This window comes from Rhincodon typus, chromosome 23 (assembly GCF_021869965.1).
Source record: "Rhincodon typus isolate 14 chromosome 23, sRhiTyp1.1, whole genome shotgun sequence".
NCBI lineage: Eukaryota > Metazoa > Chordata > Chondrichthyes > Orectolobiformes > Rhincodontidae > Rhincodon > Rhincodon typus.
In genome coordinates, this window is record NC_063354.1 from 34,178,021 (window position 1) to 34,192,863 (window position 14,843).

The window sequence follows — 14,843 nt, forward strand, 5'->3', positions numbered from 1 at the left end:
TGTGCAAGGAAAACAAAAATTAGCCTACCTGTGGGAGATAACCACAGCAGGTAGTGGTATGAAACCCAAATCTGTTCACATACTGGATTTCGGACTGTCCTGGCCCTTTGCCTATCTCAGACAGAGAAAAACATGTTTAGGCCAGCATCTTTGTATGATTTTATAAAGTACAACTACATTAATTGAATTTTTAATACTATTTTCCAAACAGAATTGTGTATCATCTACCAACAGCCAATTATGAACTAAATATAAGATCATAACAATTAGGGACAGGAGTAGGCCATTCAGCCCCTCGAGCCAGCTCCACCCTTCAATAGGACTATGGCTGATCCAAAACGCCTCACATCCACTTTTCTGCCCTATCCCCATTACCCTCGATTCCCCTACTGATCAAGAATATACCTTTCTCAGCCTTAATTTCCACAAGAATTCTGCCCCAACAGCTTTCTGTGGCAAGAAGTTCCAAAGCCTCACAACCCTCTGAAGGAATAAGTTCCTCCTCATTTCAGTCTTAAATTAGTACCCCTTTATTCTGAGACTATGCCCTCAGGTCCTGGACCATTCCATGACGGGGAACATCCTCTCAGCACTTACTCTGTCAAGCCCCTTAAGAATCCATTATGTTTCAATGAAATCACCTCTCATTCTTCTAAACCCCAGTGAGTAGAGTCACAACCAGTGTAAGCTTTAATCAGAAAAAAATCCCACTATACCCGAGATCATCCTAATGAACCTTTTCTGAAATGCTTCCAATGATACAATATCTTTCCTTAATTAAGGAGATCAATTCAGCTCACACTGCTCCAGCTGTGGTCTCACCAGCACCTTGTACAGTTGCAGTAAGTCTTTAACTACTCTTATACTCCAACCCCCTTGAAATAAGGGCCAATATTCCATCAGCCTTTCTGATCTCAGGTTGCACCTGTTTGTTAGATTTCTGTGTTTTGTGCACAAGTACTCAAAGTCCCTTTGTGTTGCAGCTATCTGCAGTTTTTCTAAATTGAAGTAATACCCTGCTCTTTTGTTCTCCCTTCCAAAATGAACAACTTCACATTTTCCCACATTATACCGCATTTGTCAACTTTTTGCCAATTTACTTAACCTGTCAGTATCTCTCTGTAAGCTGTTTGCATTCCATTTGCAACCTACCTTTCCACCTATTTTTGCGTCATCTGTAAACATGGCTACAGTACATTCACTTCCTTCCTCCAAGTCATTAATATATAGTAAATAGGTGCGGTCCCAACAGTGATGCCTGTGGAACCCCATCGGTCACAGATCGCCAAACTGATAAGTATCCCTAATCATCATTCGCAATATCCTGCCCATTAGCCAATTTTCTATCCATGTCAATATGTCACCTCCAATACCATGGGCTCTTATTTTAAGACTTAACCTTTTGTGAAGGTCGTTGTTGAATGTCTTCTGGAGGCCCAAAGAAAACTCAGTGTTCTTTTGAACAATTCAGATACATTAAATTATATTTAGTATAGTCATGTGCATTCCACATCTACTGTTCATGTCATACTAAATAATTCCAGCTCATTCAATTAAACAAAATCATATATCTCAGAATTCTTTTCATAAATTTCAGAATTCATTTAAACGAGTATCAATTCCAGTTTCTGTAAAGCTGTGCAATGTGTCACCTTGTAATCTTGCCCAGTTTCACAAACAGAAACAAGAGATACCTTAATGTACCATCTGCACTGTTCAATGGTAATTCACAAAATTTCACAGTCAAGAATAATTGTACCCTCCTCAAAAGATCCTTCCCTTTGTGATGAACCAATGAAAGTAAACCTAATTTCTGAAAGAGGGCATGGTGCATTTAACCCTGTGAGATATTGTGTTATGATTCTCTTTCCTAACTCACAAGCGCTCCATGTTTACTATACCACATTTCTATTCATTTGTTCATAAAACCACGTTTCCATTCATTCATTCATAAAACCGCATTTTTGTAGTACATTTTACTCTTATAAGATAAACTAAATTAAACATCCCTTCCTAGGCTGCCAACCCATTACTGTTTCTTTATACCTTTCAATTCTTATCGGCCCCTTGCGGCAAGCAACGTTTAGACCTGTTTCCGTATCTAAGGCTACCCCTGAGTAAGTGTTAACACTGTAATTTACTCAGAACAATGCCATTCCCTCCATCATGTCTCCATAACTCACTCGAAACGATGGAAAAATTATAATATTAATTAGCCCTTAGTAATCATCTCTCGGGATCTGAATAGGCTGCAGGACATCAAACAGTTTGCTCCACCAGCATGACCTTGAAGTCTGCTCCTTTTTATCTCTTTCAAATTTCCTTAAACACTACTAATTTCTGCGACACCGTACTACCTATTTCTAACTTTTATTTAGGACTGCCATCTTGTAATAACATATGGATTTCTACTTTTTAAATACATATCAAGTAGAGCCTCTACCCCCATTTGAGAAACATGACCCTGCTGCGGGAGATCAGTTTAATATCCTCTATACTTTATTTTGGTACACGTATAATTTCTCACTTATTTAGATCATACAGGACTAGTATTTCTACTGACATTGTTAACTCAAAAAACAAAAGGACTAACATCCCTTAATTATGCAAACTCAGACTGGACAGACATTCTAATCCCATCAGGAGTAACAGCCAGTATTTAAGCAAGTGCTTAAACCATCTCCTGCTTCCCCAGGACACATGTCACACACGCTTGTGTACAATAGATGCAACTATGTGCTAAAATTTTGATGTATGTAAACACTAGGTAGAAAAGAGGTTACTGTAAAACTGTACCTTGGATTACATCGCTACCTTGGATTGTGCCACTACAGCTGCTCAATAACGAGGCTAGTGTCGTCACTCACCTACCTCGGTTGCCATTGCACACGATCGCACAACCCTTAAAACATAGCGTGTCAAACTTCATTCCTATTGCCCCAGTCTGTTGATTCACACGCGGTACAACCCCGTGTGCGTGCGTGTGTAGTGAGAGACAGCGAGTTGTGGGGGAGTGTTCGAATAGAGACAGCTACTAAAGGCAAATAAATCATGCCAGATTTCCTGACAATTGGAAATTTCGAATCATACAGTCATAGTCATACAGCATGGAAACAGAGCCTTTGGTCTCACTCGACCATGCTGACCAAGTTTCCCGAACTAAATTCATTCCACTTGAGTCTGGGATGTGTGTGGGGGCAAGGGGGAGCATGGATCTTGGGCGTGTCACCTGGGAGTCATCAAGTCAAGATCTGGAGGATGTACGGTGTCTGGGAGATGTGTATTTGGGGGTGGGTGAGGTAAGCATTGGGTCTGTTTAATAGTTACTCAGGTGTTAGACTGTAATTTAACAGTCTAATCCTCCGGAATAACTATTTTATTTGATTTAATCTGAAATCAGTGATTTTATGGAGATTTTACAGGGTTCCAGGCGTACAGGAAATTTCAATGCTAAGGTGGGGATTCTGCAGTGTTCCCATGCACATTTGCCAACCACGCTGGCATACAACTGTGAAACCAGCGGAAACTCTGCTCCCTTCTATTTTTAAGGTTCTGATGGAGTCGATAAACGGGTCTCTGAGCTCACTGGATTAGGAGAGGCCCAGAGGCAAAAGCAAGCATTCAAAGGGATTTTACAGCCAATCTCAGGACAGTCAAATCCGAGTCTTCACTTCCGGCAAACCATTGCTACTTAGGACTTGGGGCTGCAGGGGTCTTAAAATTTCAACACCCAACAACGTCCAAAGGGGATTGCAGAACATAAAAATTATCCACAATCATACCAGATATGATTTATCCCTTCTATTGTGTTGGTGTCAATAAAAAATATAAAAGAATCTGGCTTACATAATTCATCAAACTGAAGGTCAATACTTGATACAGATTAGAGCAAGGTAAATAATTTACCAACAGTCTGTGCATCTTTCTTTTCTTGATCCTTCAGCTTTGCATTGTGGAGATGCAGATTTGCCAGCTGCTCTCCTAATGTAGCCATATGTCTAGAAGGAAACAACAACACCAGAATTGCAAGTAGCAACATATTTTCAAAACGCGTTGAAACAAGCAAACCATGAACAGTCTGTTGATTGGCTAGATTTTACTACTTAAAAGGCACTCCAAAACAAAGAGTCAAAAATATCTTTTTTAAGAGAGTCTGTTGTCTGGTGCCACTCTTTGAACATCTACAAATGTGTGTCATATTTACCTGTCCAGCCTAAACTCCAGGAAACACTCTGCTTTCAGTTAACCAAAAATAAAATGCCAAACCCATTCCATCTCTGCTTTCACATTGCATTTCCGATTTCGCTCAATTATTGTGTTCCATCTAATTCCTGGCCTGTCTTTCTCAACTGCTCTTTACGTTATTGCTCCACAAATTGGCTGTGATTTTCTCACAGCAGATCCAATATTTCATGTTTTCTTGTTAAAAGCATATTGTTATCACCTTGTGAATATGTTCAGAGACTTCCCTCCACAATAAATGAGAAAAATAAAACATATGATCTATCATGTCAGGTTCCACTAAGAGCCAATTTGTCCAGCGTTCCCATCAGCTGGAATCACAAAACTTAACAAACATAAGTGAAGGGAGAATTGTAGCCATCAACTTATAAACATACTGTTCAATAGTTACTTTTGGTGCAATCATCAAGCTTGCCTAATGAACACCATATAACCATTGTTGATTGTCGTAAAAACACATTATGTTCATATATGTCCTTTAGGGAAGAAAGTCTGCTGTTGCTACCTCGGTTTAGTCTATATATGACTCCAGACCCATAGCAATGCAGTTGACCCTTAACCCTTAATTAGGGATGGGCAATGGCATTCACATCCCGTACAAGAATAAAACAACTAACGAGTTTCTGCATTCACAAACACCAAACGGGAAACACACCATGTAATTATACCATTATGGAGTTGAATCCCAATTTTTATCTCCAGACTCACAGCAATCTCCCAAAGCACAGAATAAAAACTAGCTTTTCACTTGGAAAGATGCTAGTTTGGATTGGTTGAATGATGACATGAAATTGATTTATTTTCAGATTATAATTTACCTGCTTAAACCATGAATATCTAAATGTTCCATTACAAAAACTGCTCCACCATCCGAAAGGCTGATCACCTTTATTGGCTTTGGTACTTTCACTGTGCTGGTTTTCAAGATTGCCTCCAGACTTGCCATTTCACCATCAAACATCGTCTTGGCCTGTTTCAAACAATGTGGTTAGTGAGACCATTAAAATTATCAACAATTCCAAGAACCAGAAGTATTTAAACATGACCAACACCTATCAAACCAGAAAAGTTTGAGGAGCCCAGTTACACAACTACTACTCTTGCCCTGCCTATAACTTTGTTCCTTGCATGTCACTTAAATGTAGAGTTAATCATGTGCTGAAACATGCAATAGATCATCAAAAATTTGTAAATTTATCTACTCAAAGTTGTCCCAATTTCTCTTTTCTCTATGCGCAACCACTAAGCTCATGTCTGACACAGCTGACTGTATTACAATTGTCTCCATTTCTATCCATTACATATTTATATAGATTTAACCAAATGCTAGAATCCAGTTCGTCAACAAGAGGCAACTAGTTCAACGCCATTCTGTGCATTCACCTTTAATAATCCTCTTTTACAAGCAACAATCTGTATCTCATTTCAAAAAATTTACAGATCAACTTCGAGTATGTGGCTAAGAATTACATATTTTAATCAGTTCCTTGCGTTATTCTAACGTTCTATTCAATCACTCAGAATTGAAAGCACAGAATCACGCTGATGCTAGTGTGTATTTTTCACACTCACCTTCCATCTCCCTACTTCACCCAACCCTATCAGTGCAGCTCTCAAAATCTCTCCCTCTTAGGTACTTAGTTGCATTCAAAAGGAAGCAAATAAGCTAGTCAAATTAACAACTCCCAGAGGCAGCAAGTTATACATATATATTTTTTTAGTTCACTTCATGTAATGTGGGCATTGCTGGCTGAGCCAACATTTATTGGTCATTCTTAATCGCATTCAAGGTGATGGCAAGCCATTGCAGTCTATTAGGGAGGAAATGCCCTTAATATCATTGGAGAAGAAATTCCAGGATTTTGATCCAATAACTCTGATGGAATGCGATATATTTCCAAGTCGTGATGGTGAGAAGCTTGGAAGGGAACTTGCGGATGGTATTGTTCCCCCATGTATCTGTTGCCATTGACCTTCTTAAAGGAAATGATTGTGGGTTTGGGGAGTGCTGATTAAGGAGCTTTGGTAAAGTTGTGCAGAAATATTGTGGATGGTATACAATGCTGCTATTGAGTGTCAGTGGTGAAGGGAATGGATGCTTGTGGATGTGATGCCAATCAAGCAGGCTGCTTTGTCCTGGATGGTGTCAAGCTTCTTGAGTGTTGTTGGAGCTGTACCCATCCAGGCAAGTGGGGAGTATTCCATCACACTCCTGACTTGCGCCTTGTAGATGGTGAACAGGCTTTGTGAAAGTCAAGAGGTGAGATACTTGATGCAATATCCCTAGCTTCTGATCTGCTCTTGCAGCTAGTCCAGTTCAGTTCATGTTACTGTTTTTCAATATTTCTTTACCTTTTCTACCTAAGACACAAAACTTTTCAATATTTTCTCAATTTCAAAGATGAGTCAAATTGCACTCGAAATGTTCATCCTGTTTTTCTCTCCAAAGATGCTGCCAGATTGCTTAGTTTTTCCAGCATTTTCTGGTTTTATTTCAGATTTCCAGCAAGAAGTATTTTGCATTTGAGTCATTTAGCGAATGCAATCAGCAACAAGACGCTAGAGAAATGAGTCTAGTGTGCCAGAAATGGCTAGGCTTGGATGGATCAGCTATAGAATCAGTGCAAAACTGGCCAATTATGTTTAGTTCTTGTTGCTGATTATCCTTGTTATTCACATGACTTAAATAATACAGATCCCACAGACTAATGAAATCACGATCACTGTTAGAATTTATTTACAGCATTAATCATTTAAATAATAATGCAACTTAACCTTAAATAAAACTTACTGGCAGACAGTCTATAACTTGCACTTCAAGTGACTACTTGGACATTGTGGTAGATTGCAGTATTTGAGGAGAAATTGGCACAAAATTGAATCAAGTGTTGATGTTGTGTGTGGTCATTCAATCAAACAACAAATACATTTAGACTGAGGTAAATAAATTAAAAAACTCTAATAATCGGATAGAATAATACAGTAAACTTCATGTTATTTGAGGTACATAAATTTTGCTGCTTTATCAAGAGTGCCATTTAAAACAAAATTTGCTGTACTCTGAAATCAATTCAATTACTCTGATTCAGTTACAATTAGTTATGAAGCAAATTTGGACATTCACCATCGTTGCAATTTCTGTTTTAAAGAAGTTCTTCCCTTTCAGTCATTATACACTCCTGTTTTTAAGCAGACCTTCTCTCCAAAATTCAGAAATATTTGTTTTACTCGTTCTTCCTCAACCTAGATCTAACAATTAATCCAATTTAAGTATACCCTGTCTTGGACTTTACCGTAGGTTCCTATTGCAAAATTAAATCTAGTCACAAAACATCATCACAATTCTGAACCATCATAAAAGAAAATTAGCTGCAATTTTGACAAAAACAATCATGATATTAATCCTCAAGGCAGAAATGCTGAGCATAATTTACTCTCTACATAAGGGATTTTTAAAATATGTTAAAAACTTCCCATGACAAAGTGAAAATTAACTGTCCATTTTTCAAACTTCTCGATAAAGTATTGTGTGAAAACAAACTTCAATTCTCACTCCACCGCGTACTGTGTGTTCCTGAGATCTCTCCTTCGGTTTTTAGTGAGGTTCTTCTTTCAGCAAGGAAAACTAGTTGATCAGCTTAAATTTGCTTTGATGCTTAAATCGATTTACACACTAGAGCCAGTTGCACCAAGAAATTAACACTGAACTTATCTAATTTCTCCAAGAACATCTTTTAACACACTAATCTCTTAACACAACTCTTGAGAAAAATTAACTAGAAAAACCATTATGAAAGACCCTAAAAATTATAACATTTGGCTCAATAAACATTACCATGATTCAAAAGGCAGGCACCTCTAGCCATGAATGTTTATACATCTTCAACCAGCAATTAAGCATGCAGAGCAGCTGTCTCTCACATAAATTCACACTTCACCCATCAACATGACTGTTATACATCAAAGGATGAGTATCTGAATTCAATTAATTTCATGTTTCAAAACCATAATTTAGAACAGTTGATTTTTTTAAACATACAACCACAATAAAAACTCATTTTCATCACAAGATGATTTCAGATGAAATCATCCCTTCAATCCATTTTCCATTTGCTTCCAGATTACTGTGTCACCTTTCTAATTCATCTGTTCACATAGTTAAGAGTAGAACCACAGATGAAACAATAAGGGACTGGCAAAGATGAGAAATGAGTATTTTTCCTCCATTTTTACAGAAGTTAAACCTGGACTACTGCAACAGTAACCAGAAGGGACATGAACAGTGAGTAGAGTCATAGAGATATACAGCACGGAAACAGACTCTTTGGTCCAACTCGTCCATGCCGACCAGATATCCATTGTAAATCTAGTCCCATTTGCCAACATTTGGCCCATATCCTGTGAGACCCTTCCTATTCATATATCCATCTAGATGCCTTTTAAATGTTGTAATTGTACCTGCCTCAACCACTTCCTCTGGCAGCTCATTCCATACAAGCACCTCCTCTGTGTGAAAAAGTTGTCCCATAGGTCCATTTTTTCCCCTCTCACCTTAAACCTACACCCTCTAGTTTTGGACTCCCCTATGCTGGGAAAAAGACCTTGGCTATTTACCTTATCCACGCCCCTCACGATTTTATAAATCTCTATAGGGTCCGTCCTCAGCCTCTGATGCCCCAGCCTATTCAGCCTCTCCCTAAAGCTCAAATCCTCCAATCCTAGAAACATCCTTGTAAATCTTTTCTGAACTCTTTCAAGTTTCACAACATCCTTCCTATAGCAGAGAGATTAAAATTGCATGCAGCATTCCAATAGTGGCATAACTAATGTCCGTACAGCCACAACATGACCTCCCAACTCCAATACTACATGCACTGATAAATAAGGCAAGCGTACCAAATGCCTTCTTCACTATCCTATCTACCTGCGACCCCACTTTGAAGGAACTATGAACCTGCATTCCAAGGTCTGTTTATTCAGCAACACTCCTCAGGACCTTACCATTAAGTGTACAAGTCCTGACCCGATTTGCCTTTCCAAAATGCAGCACCTCACATTTATCTAAACTAAACTCCATCTGCCACATCTCGACCCATTGACCCATCTGATCAAGGTCCCATTGTACTCGGAGGTAACCATCTTTGTTGTCCACTACACCTACAATTTTGGTGCCATCTGCAAACTTACTAACCATTTCTCCACATCCAAATCATTTATATAAATGACGAAAAAGTAGGGGAATCACCACCAAACTTTGTGGCACACTGCTGATCACGGATTTAGATTTGGATTTATTTATTTGTCACATGTACAAATGCATAAGTACAGCAAAAAGTGCACAAAGCACCTCTCCACCACCATCCTCGGTCTTCTACCTTTGAGCCAGTTCTATATCCAAATAGCTAGTTCTCTCTCTATTCTGTGTGATCTCACCTTGTTAACCAGTCTACCATGAGGAACATTGTCAAATGTCTTGAAGTCCATATAGTTCAACTCCACCGCTCTACCCTCATCAAACCTTTTTGTTACTCCTTCAAAAAACTCAATCAAGGTCGTGAGACACAATTTCCCATGCACAGAGCCATGTTGACTATCCCTAATCAGTCCTTGCCTTTCCAAATACATGTAGACCTTGTCCCTCAGGATTCCCTTCAACAACTCGCCCACCACTGATGTCAGGCTCACCAGTCTATAGTTCCCCGGCTTTTCCTTGCCACCTTTCTCAAATAGTAGCACACGTTAGCCAATCTCCAGTCTTCCAGCACCTCAACTGTGGATATCGAAGATACAAATATCTCAGCAAGTAATCATTTCCCTAGCTTCCCAGAGAATTCTAGGGTCCTGGGAATTTATCCACCTTTATGCATTTTAAGACATCCAGCACCACCTCCTCCTCTGTAATATGGACATTTTCAAGAGGTTGCTATTTATTTCCCCACTTTCTCTATCTTCCAACAGGAGATAAATATTGAAAAGTTAAGAAATAAAAGAATATAAATCAAGAAGCTCAAAGGAATGCATCCAGAAAATGGAAGGTTAAGATGAAAGGGTAAGAAGAAATGAATGCAAGTTGTAATTTTTCAAAATTCTTTGAATTAGGAATAATTATTATTTTCCACTAACAACATGTTGCCGGTCCAAAAACACTTTCTGTCTACCACAAAACTGAGCAATATTATGAATTGTAATATTGATGCCATGTACCCAAACCCTATGTCCCAACAATTGGCTGTGAAATCAAACAGCATGTTGCATCAGCTATTCATAATAGTCAAAATACAGATCCTGCTCAACTAGCCCAAGCTTGCAAAACACAAAACAAAACATTATAGTTGATTTGATTTGATTCATTGTCATGTGGACCTAGTTACAGTGAAAAAGCTTTGTTTACAAGCAGTACAGGCAGATCATAGTAAGCAAGGACACATAGATTCAAGGGTAAAAAAAACACTTGGACACAGGCATACAGGTTACATTACACAGGGCGTGCACTAAGCAAAATCAATATTAGCAAGATCAGCAGTATTTGAAGTTAGAGAGTTCATTCATCAGTCTAATACCAGCAGAGAAAAAGCTGTTCTTGAACCTGCTGGTGCGTGTGTTCAAGCTTAAGTATCTTTTGCCAGATGGAAGAGGTTATAAGAGAATATTACTGGGGTGGATGGGTCTTTGACGATGTTGGCAGCCTTTTGGTGGCAACAAGAAGTATAAATGGAGTCCATGGTTGGCTTCCGTAATGGTATGGGCTGTGCACACAACTTTCTGTAGTTTCTTACAGTCCTGGGCAGAGCAATTGCCATACCAGGCCATTATGCACCCGGACTGTGCTTTCAATGGTGCGTCTGTAGAAGTTGGTGAGGGACCTTATGGACATGCCAAATTTCCGGAGCCACCTGAGGAAGAAGAGGTGTTGATGTGCCTTCTTGACTGCTGTATCTATGTGGGAAGTCCAGGACGGGTTATCGGATATCATCACTCCGAGGAACTTGATGCTCCCAAACCTCTCAACCTCAGCTCTATTGATGTAGATGGAGGCATGTTCTCCTCCTTTCTTTCTGAAGTTAATGATTTTTTTTTTTGTTTTGCTGACGTTGAGAGAGAGGTTGTTATCATTGCAACACATCACCAAGTCCTCTATCTCCTTTCAGTATTCTGCCTAGTCATTGTTTGATATCTGCCCTACCACGGTGGTGTCGTCAGCAAACTTGTAGATGGCTTTCATTCGGAATTTGGCAATACAGTCATGGGTGTATAGAGAGTATAGTAGGGAGCTGAGAACACATGCTTGGGGGGCTCCAGTGTTGAGCATTATCGTGGAGGATGTGCATTTGTCTATCTTCACTGATAGTGGTCTGTGCGTCAGAAAGCTGAGGCTCCAGTTGCAGAGGGCGGAGCCGAGACTTAGGTCTTGGAGTTTTGAGATCAGTCTGGAGGGGCTAATGGTGTTGAAAGTGGAGCTGTAGTTGATGAGCAGGAATCTGACGTAGGTATTATTGCTGTCCATATGTTCCAGCGATAAGTGCAGGGCTAGGGAAATGGCATCAGCTGTGGACCTGTTACGTCAGTTGGGAAAATTATAGAGGATTGAGGCAGGCTGGGAGACTAGAGTTGACGTGGATCATGACCAGCCTCTCAAAGCACTTCGTGATTACGGAGGTCAGAGCGCTAGTCATTAAGACAAATTGCGTGTGCGTTCTTTGACATGATTCTGAAGTTGGGCAGCACCTGCAGCACAATCCTCAATGCACTCATAGCTCCACAAACAATATCTTTTTAAAAAAAATCAAGCTTGTAACAGGGTCATTTACATTTGCTAGAAATGACATACATTCATGTACAGGGACTTATTGTCTGCAAGCAAAAGGAATATTTTCAAACCTAGTGCAGTTCTTAAAATTATCCAGAATCTTGGGGAGCTGAAAGTTCCCTGTTTCTTGACAACAACACCTTGGCCAATCATAATAATTTTGCCAACCAATCACCAGTTCTTTCTCCTGTTGTGTAAACAAATGAGACTGTTTGAAATTTGGTATTCTTGCATTTACCGTGATGAGTACGTGATGAAAGGTTTTGGCACTACATCTCTTTTTTTCAACAATTAGTTTTGAACCCATTTTCTTCCTTTCCTGTTCCAGAAATTTCTGCTGTCTGCCCATCAATAGATGGCCATAACCCGAAAAGGGGTCAGAGCCCAAAAAATAATTTCCTAGCACATATAAGGGCAGAAACAGCCTTGGCCTGAGAGTTAAGTTTTATAATTAGGTTTACTTTTTGCTTATACTGGTTCAATTTTTGTAAGCATTGATATTAGATATCAGGGAACATAATGGTGTAGCATGAATATTGCTGAAAAAAGACTAAACTTTTCATTTTGCACTCATAAGGACAATTCGCAAGAAATACCAAAGTAAGGGAAAAACAACATGAACAAGGGTGACTCTAACATCAAAATGCACACCATTCTAAATGACGGTTTCAAGTATGTGTCCATTAAACCTTTTGCTCAGAACAAACCTCCTCTAAAGCAAGATTAAAAAATGCTTGCTGTACTTGTGTTAAAACAACGAGCTGCTGAGTGAGATGTATAAGAGGGTTTGCCCTTCTGATCACTGCATCCAAATATGTATGCATCGCGCAAGACACACAAAAGTAAAGTCCCTTTACGTTCTACCTTACCTATAATCAGTTTTGCACAACAAAATGTGGCCAAATGGTTAGGTGAATCACTAAAAACAGTTTTGAGCAAGTTTTCCCACATGCAGAGTAAAGGATTCCTTCACATTTGCAAAGGCAACGCAGGTCTTGCATATTGATAACAATGCAGGGTCCATGCACTCATTTGAAATTACTCACCGATTCACTAAGAAATCAGAGACATTGGTACTTTGGCACTAAATCATGGCAATCTAGACTCACCACCATTGCAAGAATCAATATTCATTGAACTTAGAAACGCAAAACTTGCGCAGTTGACTTTATTTTTAATGGCACCATGTATGCCCAAACAAATGAGTTCTGCTAATGGCATCCCTGCTAGGCAAATACCTTTGCTGGATCCCACTAGAAACAGATATTTTATTGAATGACACCTGAGCTTCTACCCCTTACATTGTTCTGATAAAGTCAGAAGTTACACGACACCAGGTTTATTTGAAATCACAAGTTTTTGGAACGCTGCTCCTTCATCAGGTGAAATCATGGTTCTGATATGTAGATGATACATTTGTCACATTTGAATCTGCACTTGCATTTAAGAATTTCCTTGTGTGTCTTAATGGGCTGTATCCTGAGATCACATTCACCTTTGAAATGCAGTAGTCATATCAGCTCCCTTTTCTTCCTGGTCTAACTGAGAAATTGGCCAGGATATCTCTATTACTACCTACTGCAAACCTAACTTCTCCAGTCAGGGTACACATTCCTACAGTTCCACATGTTATAATTTCAGCCTTGTTAGCATTTTCTAAAAAGGGCCCCAGCCATTTGCTCACCATGCTATCAGATATGATTTCTCAATTGGATGGCATTTGCTACAGAGTCCTGAGTGAGTGAAGAATTACGCTAACAACCAATTTATGATTGTCAGTCAGCTCACAGCATGGTGCACCTGCATGTACTTGAAACTATATGCATTAATACACAGGGTCCTGTTTTATGCAGACAGAACATGAACACACACGTAGCTTTTCCAGCTGCACATTTATTGACTTGATCATTAATAGTGCATTCTCCATGGCAATACGTCCACGAATCAAAGTCTACTTGGAAACCAATTAGCACTCTCCTCTCAGAGTATGAATGTTGGTTTCCTTTTACTTTGGCATATTTTGTGAATTGTTCTGATGACTGTAGGATGAAGAGCTTTGATAAAATGTGTCTTCTTTCAGCAATACTTTCAAAGTTCTGTCCTACCCTGGGGAGAAGGTGGCATAATGGTTGTGCCACTAGACTAATAATCCAGAAGGACAGATCAGTGATCTAGGGAAATGGGTTCAAATCCCACCACAGCAGTGAATTTGAAGTTAATTAATAAATCAGTAGTTCAAAGCTAATCTTAGTAATGCTGACCATTAAACTATCATCAAATGTTGCAACGACCCATCTGGTTCGCCAATGCCCTTCAAGGGAAGAAAATCGACCATCCTTATCCAGGATAGGCTTCAGCATGTGACTCTAGAACCCCAGCAAATTAATTGACTCTGAACTGCCCTCTGAAATGGTCTTGCATGCCACTCAGTTCAAAGACAATAAAGGAAGAGCAACAAATGCTAGCCTTGTCAGCAATACCAACATTCCATGAAAGGAAAAAAAAACTAGATGCAGGTTGATTGATTGAAAGGGACAGATCATTATACTGGTGGGCTCTGTGGCTGTTTCATCCAGTCTTCGTAGAAAACTGATATTAGTTCAATGATTGGTCTTGATATTTAGGAATAATGTGCTAACTAACTGGATTCAAGAATTAGTTACAGAAAATAATACTGATATTTAGTTGGGCACCACACATTCTGAATATTTTCAAGTACTTGGTGGATCTTCTCAGTTGCCATAGATAGTCAGAACAAATTCCCTCAAAGGTATTTGTGATGCTGTAAGCATAA

At 39.3% G+C, this 14,843-nt stretch overlaps 1 protein-coding gene across 5 annotated transcripts in view; it reads right to left on the bottom strand.

The window, feature by feature from the left end:
* LOC109923269 (fructosamine 3 kinase related protein) overlaps nt 1-14,843 on the bottom strand; it is a 30,099-nt gene that overhangs the window by 12,635 nt on the left and 2,621 nt on the right. For all 5 annotated transcript variants that reach the window (XM_048611050.1, XM_048611048.1, XM_020523309.2 and 2 more), the window contains exons 2-4: nt 5,061-5,212; nt 3,907-3,998; nt 29-111 (exon numbers count right to left, since the gene is read on the bottom strand). In XM_048611050.1, coding sequence (XP_048467007.1) covers nt 29-111; nt 3,907-3,998; nt 5,061-5,203 — 318 coding nt within the window. In that variant the 5' untranslated portion in view covers nt 5,204-5,212. The remainder of the gene's footprint in view (nt 1-28; nt 112-3,906; nt 3,999-5,060; nt 5,213-14,843) is intronic.